The 7,400-nt window shown below is 39.7% G+C and overlaps 1 protein-coding gene across 4 annotated transcripts; it reads left to right on the top strand.

The window, feature by feature from the left end:
* Positions 1-875: 875 nt before the first annotated feature.
* Positions 876-5,120, top strand: LOC115748901 (2,3-bisphosphoglycerate-dependent phosphoglycerate mutase 1). Of its 4 annotated transcripts, none has more exons than XM_030685548.2 (9): positions 876-1,387; positions 2,082-2,350; positions 2,589-2,812; positions 2,949-3,067; positions 3,151-3,307; positions 3,396-3,497; positions 3,579-3,698; positions 4,643-4,732; positions 4,833-5,120. In XM_030685548.2, the coding sequence occupies exons 2-8, from the start codon at positions 2,083-2,085 to the stop codon at positions 4,685-4,687; spliced, it is 1,035 nt and encodes a 344-aa protein (XP_030541408.1). In that variant the 5' UTR covers positions 876-1,387; position 2,082; the 3' UTR covers positions 4,688-4,732; positions 4,833-5,120. The 4 variants fall into 4 exon arrangements, with proteins under 4 accessions (XP_030541408.1, XP_030541409.1, XP_048130816.1 ...); XM_030685549.2 differs by having other exon boundaries at positions 4,819-5,120; XM_048274859.1 differs by having other exon boundaries at positions 876-1,264; positions 4,643-5,120.
* Positions 5,121-7,400: the final 2,280 nt, after the last annotated feature.

Raw genomic sequence — 7,400 nt, 5'->3', positions numbered from 1 at the left:
GCATTAATAGTCAACATTTGATTGATTGAACCAATAGTATTGCGGGGGATGCGATGCACCTTTTTTGATCTGTTCTATCTCTAATTTTGCTCTTTCTGACTTTGATCTACCTATTTGCAAAGCGTGAAAGTCAAACCTTGCACCTGTGACATTAACGTTTCCACCCCCCAATCGGTTTACCAACAGGGCCGCATGCCTATTAGGATGAGAAGCATGTCCGAAAAGAGACATTTTACTCGATTTATCTTAATAGTTTGAAATGCCTGCACCGAAAAGAAAAGAAAAAGCTTATCTTATAATATATATTTGGAAAATGTCCATGTCACAAAATCAGTCTCAATGCTCTTCAAATTTATTGGCGCACAAGTATGTTTGCACCTCCTTTTATTGAATAATTAAAGTAATAATTAACATTTCGAAATTTAAAGTCTCTCTTTGAGAGAAGCTTGGCGCAATGAAAGTTCCACATGCGTGTCGAATCAATTATGAGAAAGTAGTTCTCTAATTCAATGAACAAGTTATTGTTGCGTCTTATATTGAGTCTCCGTTTATTTCGCGAAAAAAAAAAAGATTTAGAGGGTATTTTTCTGCTCACGGTCGCTTCTATCATTCGAAATAATTAGTCAATAAAAAATATTTTCAATATTAATAATTATTTATATATCAATATTTTCGTTTACCATGAAAATATTTTTTACTTCTTGAATTGGCTTTGCCACTCTTTTAAATCACTAATTGCAATGTAAACCAATTAAGTTCAATCGAAAATTTTCGAAATTAAAAATTATTTATTAATTTTGTCCTCAATATAATATACGCAGGCCCTACTGAAGACGGTCGTTGCCAAACCAAATGTCAAAGAATGCGAACAAGTGGAGCGGCGCATGATCGCCCGCAAGCGTTCGTCTCCATTTTATAAGAAGCCTTGCCAACTGTTAGAGAGAGAAAGCGAAAAAACATCGCGAAAGAGAAGGAAGAGAGAAACTTTGTCGATACCCTGTTTCGATTTTGCGCATCTGAGACGTAAACAACACCCAACAACAAGAAAGGGGAGCGATTTCTTCCACGGGGAATGATGTAACAGAGAATCCTGTTCTGCCTCCCGCATTCCGTCAATTGGAAAAGTTGGACAGCTAGCTTTGAGTTTAACCCGTCTTCATCTTCTTCTCCGTCCCCCCTCTCTCGTAATAAACTCAAGCCCGGCTGCGGAAATTTGCACTCTTCCTGTCTTCCTCGGCATTTTCGCTCGGCCTATAAAGGAAAGGTGCGATCTTGATGCTGATTCCAACGCAATCGAGCTGATTCTTCGCTTTCGCTTCCATTCTTCTCGCGTTTCGGCTTCAGGGTCGTGGAGCTTTTCGTGTCTTTTCTGTTCCTCGTCGCTCGAGTAAGATTGTTTTTTTTCCAGGTTTAGTTCGAGGGAGATGCTCGTGATTCTTTGGTCGTAGGCTTGTGTGCAATGATGCATTTGTTGTGTTCATTTTGTAGCTTGCCAGTTTTGTGGGAATTTGGATTTTGAGTTACTTTGAATTAGTCTGTCTGTTCTGGGCCTAAGTTTTGGAGCTAAAAGCTTAATTTAGTGAAATTTCTAGGACTTTTTGTTCTGTTACGTGACAGAATTTTTTCTCGCTGTTCTGTTGATTCAGGGTATGTGGCTTTAGTTTTAAAAGGTCGACCCAATAGTGAGCTCCTTCCGGCTCACTTATTGCCTCTTTGGACAGCTAAAATAACCTGGTGCTGTCTATTTCATGCAACGGGGAGTTGTTTCTGTTAAATGTGGAAATTACTGCGCAGCGTATAAGCGATGACTTTGATTTTGGTTCATTAGCAAAACATCCCTTTGAGGATCATTCTTTCTAGCTTCTATTTATTTTTATTTTTTGTGAGTGATCATACTTCAACATCAGCATGCTCTGTACTACTTCTGTCTAAGAAACAGAAAGCGAATGACAACTATGACATTTTTGTTCCACGCTAGGTTCTTTAGGAACATAATGCTTATGATTTCACTTCCTGAAAAGCATGGGGAAAGATAGATTCCTCTGTATACTAATGTCACGACGCTTTTCTCTAACTTTCAGAATGGCCGCTGCCGTGTTTAATCAAGCATGTGGAATTGTTCAGCCTCATGGCTGTCTCAACAAATCTTCCAGCCATCAGGAATTGGGCAGTGTTTCGTTCAGATTTTCTCGGAAAGTGCTTAATTTTGAAGCTAGTCAGTTGGTAAGAGGAACTCGGGCCTCCGAACTGAGGAATTCTTCTGCTACTAGAGTTTCAGCCCAATCTCCAGTGCTTGATCCAGTTATAATTCCCTCAAAAAGTGATTCCACGGAGTCCAAGAAAAAATCAAGTACGGCTCTTTCATCAAGTCTAATGTCGATCTATATGATCTGCAGGGTGTGGACAAGTTGCATATCCTACTCGAAGTAACTCTTAAAGTAGCTTATATAGTTTCTTCTTGATTCTTGGTAGAGCAGGAGGAAAAACTGCAGGAGCTCATTTTTTCATGCAAATCTTGAATCTTAAAATGACATTCAAACAGCAGCCGTTTTAGTGAGTTATTGGACGAAATTTCGTTTCTATCTCAGGTGAAGCAGCTCTTATACTGATTCGGCACGGTGAGTCTTTGTGGAATGAAAAGAACCTATTCACAGGTTGTGTAGATGTACCACTTACCAATAAGGGGATAGAGGAAGCAATTCATGCTGGACAAAGAATTAGCAACATACCCATCGACATGATTTTTACATCGGCACTGATTCGTGCGCAAATGACAGCAATGCTTGCCATGACTCAGCACCGTTGTAAAAAGGTAACTAAGCTATGTCATTCTTTTGCATGTCAGAAAGACCGAAGGAGGTCAGGAGCATATCTTCAAAGAAGTAGCTTGTTAATGCATGGCATTATCCAATCTAGGCATCAGTAATTTGTGCTATACCTATCTGCAGGTGCCGATGATCTTGCATGATGAGAGTGAGCAGGCTAGGCTATGGAGCAAAGTCTTCAGTGAAGATACAAAAGAACAATCCATTCCTGTCGTAACAGCTTGGCAATTGAATGAAAGAATGTAAGAACGCTGGTTCTACATATGAATAATTTCCTCTGCCGTTATAGTATTATGATTGCCTTTATTAAACACGTTTTGTTCAGGTATGGGGAATTACAAGGTCTGAATAAGCAGGAAACAGCAGAAAGATACGGAAAGGAACAAGTTCATGAGTGGCGTCGAAGTTATGACATTCCTCCGCCCAATGGGGAGAGTCTGGAAATGTGTGCCGAAAGAGCTGTTGCTTATTTTAAAGAACAGGTATCTGACTGCCTTCCTTCATCTCTTGTTCGGGAGAATGAAACATATCTGTTTTGTGTAGTTTCTTACAGCCGAATCCACATTGCAGATTGAACCTCAACTACTTGCTGGGAAGAATGTTATGATTGCTGCCCACGGGAATTCTTTGAGGTCAATCATTATGTACCTTGACAAATTAACTTCCCAGGAGGTGATGCAACGACCCAAATCAGTAATTTTATTATTTTATGACTTTATGTAACTAAAGTAAATGGCTTTGTATTATCAACAGGTTATAAGTTTGGAACTATCAACGGGTGTACCGATGCTATACATATTCAAAGAGGGTAAATTCATCAGGAGAGGAAGTCCCTCGGCACCGACGGATGTTGGGGTATATGCATATACTAAGGTATGCTATTCCTTTATGTGGTATGTTTTCACTTTGGCCCTATTTGTTCTGAACATGTTGATCCGGAAGCAGATTGATTAGAAAAATTGCTGTAAAATCCGTTGATTGATCTAGTGTCTCACTGTATGATTCATGTGCAAGTTAGCTAGATCAAAAAGGCACTCGGATTGCATGTAGCATTATCATTGTTTCATAGACTGGGAGTGGAACTAGTTATGAAACGTATTAGGATATATATTACAAGAGTTGCGCTCTTGCATAGGAGTCAGCTGACTCTGTGTTCTTGTCTACTGATTAGTGAAACTATAAATGACGTCTTCCATCTATTAAATGCTTCAATTCATGCAGGCATTTGAATATCTCCACTTGGGATTTACGTAGCTAATGAATTTAATTGGCCTATTAAGGACAGGTCTGCCTAGAAGAGATTTTTAGCGATAGAGCTTAATTATCGCCAGAAGGATCTTAAATTAAGAGGCACAAAGGCATGTACATTAGAAGTTCACTCTCCCGCTCACCTCAAAATAAATGGATGGTCATCGTGAGTTTGCGATAGTGGGGGCTCTTATCGGTGTTTGTTAATCACTGTCAATGATATGATTCTCCTCATTCTTTAAAAATTTTGTCTAGGGCTAATGAGCATCTTAATTAGCTATATCTAGAGGAATACTGGATAAAAACCTTCCTATCAATTTCTTTTTTGCTGAGGAAAAACAAGCATGCACTTCACCTCCATAGGAGAAACAGAGTTCCCAAAATTTTATTATCTATCTCATTCAACAAGGTATAAGCTCGCGTTATGGGGGAGGGTCAATTCTTCATTTCATAGTACACGGTATGAAAGTTAGTTCCAACTTGTGAATGTTTACAGATTCAAGTATCAACTATCAGTTGCTGGAATTTCGTTGAAATATGGTAATTATGCAAATGCAAATTCTGTGTAGGGTTTGGCTAAGTACAGGCAGAAGTTGGACGAGATGTTCCAGTAGCATACTCGAGGCATCTTTATGTACAAGCTACCAAATTTGTCCCTAGTACGTCACAAATCCTCTGCAGCTATTCTTCGTGTTGACGTTGGATTTCTGTCGCGCACGAATTATCTGAGACCTCTCTGTATTAGGCATTGGTTTTCAGGCTCAAATAGAGGAGGGCTTAAACAAGAAAAGCATTGTGCAAAGTTTCAAATGCCGGTTGAAGTAATACTTTTCAAGAGTCAGAGCAGTAGATTAGGAAACTTGGTTTTTCCATCTATATGTATCCTTGGACCCAGTTTGGTTTTTCTTCCCCTTTCCTTCCCCCTATAATCCATGTGCTGTAGTCAGGTTATAACTTATACGTGTGTAAAATGATAACGGTTGAAATTATGTGATCAATGGACACTGTAGTAATTTCTAGGCAGTTGGGATTGTTTTCCTTCTTGCAGTGGTTACTTTGCATGCAAACTTGAAAAATCTCTCGGTTCATAGTTTCCCATTGATGCCTCAATTGTCTCCTTTGTCTGACACGATGGAACTCCTGGTGAAATTACAAGACTAGGAAGTTCTTTCTCTCTTTTCCTTAAGTTTGGTGCTTCCATTGCCATGTTGGCTCAAGAGTCTTAAGGCAAACGTCTGCACGAACTCATGAGCTCGCGGCTTGCTTAAAGGTAAGGTTCATCGACCGACCGGTACTAAGTCGGGTCTCTACATATGGTACTTCCGACTCCTAACTTTGGTGAGGCGTGGAGTATCTCTTGCTGGTGGATTCTCAATGAAATTTAGCCTACATTATTTAGGGGCTACTGGATCCATCTCTCCCCCGATAGAAACTCCCTACTGGGCTATGCAAGATCAATCTTAGCCATTGATCTGACAGCCCACGCACAAATTATGTCAACCTCTCCTATATTTTCCGGCGTAAAAGGGAAAATTCACTGTTCTTTCCCAATGAGAAATGCTTAGTCATTACCATCTGTTGTTTGATAGATGCGAATGTTGTTTCCGTTCAATTAACGTTAATTAGTGACTCAACACTATTGAATCTATCTTTTAAGTGTTGAGAGAAATGACTTGAAAGACTAGAAGGACCTACAACTACAAGGTGAAGAAGTCAAAGAGAACGAGAAGTTCATGAGGAGTTGGAGAAAAATCGATATGTGGATAAATCTGTGGAAGTCTAATTCACACGCGTGTTCGAGGGGAAAAATCGATGGACTGTGATGAACACAAAATTTTTACAGACCGGATGGCTCACATCGAACTACGGCGATCGCTCCCGATCGAGTGATATGATGAAGACCTGGACATTCCTTTGACAGTTATTATGCATTTAAAGGAACCTGATAGCTAATCACAAGTATGAAATTATGGATTTACTTATTCAAAAATCAAATGGATTATTCATCGTGTCACTGGATAAGGATTATTTCCTAACTTGAAGACTAGTGTTGGAAGCGGCACGGTCATTGTCGGAAGATGTGGTTGTATGGTAGACCGGATCTCCAGTGATTCTATTGCAATCAACAATGGCTAGGTTGATTATCGTAAAAATCATTCAACGGTCGACTTGAAAATTGACAAATTATTAAAGAGGTCGGTGCCAGCGAAAGCAGATAGAGAAGAGTCATGGGACTTACAAGAACACCCTACTCATTCCGTGATCGATCGATTTGCTTGTTGAGAGTCCTACGTTGTTTATAAATCATTTGGGAAGTGTTTTAAGTGTTGCAATAGTGCTATATTTTTTAAATTTTTTCCATTTCTTTTCTTTCCTTTTTTTTATTTTATTTTTTTTAATTCTCCTTCGCCAGCCACAGGCAAGGGCTAGCACACCCTCGCCTAGCCCAAATCTAGCATGGGTGCCACGGTCCCCGCCCAATACTAACAAGGGTCGAACCCCACCCCCTTGCTAGATCAAATTATCCTTAAAAGATTGTCCACGTCAACATCGGTTGTGCAACATTAGACATGTCAGCGATTTCTAGCCGAAATTGACCAAAATGACTATATTGACAAATTGTCAAAAGGTTTAAAATGAAGTTGACTATATTGAAAGTTTTAGGACCGAATTGACATTCATACATAGGCTTGGTATTTTTTTGGTAATCATCCATGTATTCACGTATTTGTGCTTTGAAAAGTCTAGCTAGTTGTTCCTAACCGACAAAGGTCTAGTTAGTCATTCAAAGTAGGGGTGATTGCGGTCTTGATCCAACTAGGGAACCGGACCGGACCAGCCAGTTCTGCGGGCGCTTCTCGGAATGAGTCCATTGGTAATCGACAATGACCAATCCGGTTCCGGTCAAGGAACCGACCGACTGGACCGATATGTGTTATTCCTTTTTAGTTAAATTTTTTTCTTTTTTAGTTTCTAAACTAAAGCTAGAATTAAAACAAAACCCTAGCACCTCACGCCTCTCTCACGCTCAATAGGGTCGGTCACATTGTCCAAAATTTTCTCTAATTTTTGCCAAAAAGATGTTTGTCTACTGGACCACATCCAGTAAAAATTGACAAAAAGACGTTCCTATAAACTTCCAGTCAGTGCAACCAAAGACTAAAGAAACATACGCTTGTTGATGCGGGTATTATCATTGAAAAAGCAAAAAATAAAGGACTACAGTCGGTCCGATCCAACCCAAACATCGGACTAGGACAGATCAGTACGATCTAGTTTGGTTCCCGGCTGGACAGGGCTGGTTCCAGTTTTCATGAATTGAGAATC

Source organism: Rhodamnia argentea, chromosome 2, assembly GCF_020921035.1.
Source record: "Rhodamnia argentea isolate NSW1041297 chromosome 2, ASM2092103v1, whole genome shotgun sequence".
In the NCBI taxonomy this organism is placed as follows: Eukaryota; Viridiplantae; Streptophyta; class Magnoliopsida; order Myrtales; family Myrtaceae; genus Rhodamnia; species Rhodamnia argentea.
Note: the sequence above shows the minus strand (reverse complement) of the source record. Positions and strands in the feature narration are given on the sequence as shown.

What these genes read in the sequence shown, in the direction of transcription:
- LOC115748901 (XM_048274859.1), top strand. Translation starts at nt 2,083, where the DNA reads ATGGCCGCTGCCGTGTTTAATCAAGCATGTGGAATTGTTCAGCCTCAT. An exon ending in TGGCAATTGAATGAAAGAAT is followed by an intron (nt 3,068 to 3,150) that starts GTAAGAACGCTG and finishes CGTTTTGTTCAG; the next exon opens with GTATGGGGAATTACAAGGTC. An exon ending in GGGTATATGCATATACTAAG is followed by an intron (nt 3,699 to 4,642) that starts GTATGCTATTCC and finishes AATTCTGTGTAG; the next exon opens with GGTTTGGCTAAGTACAGGCA.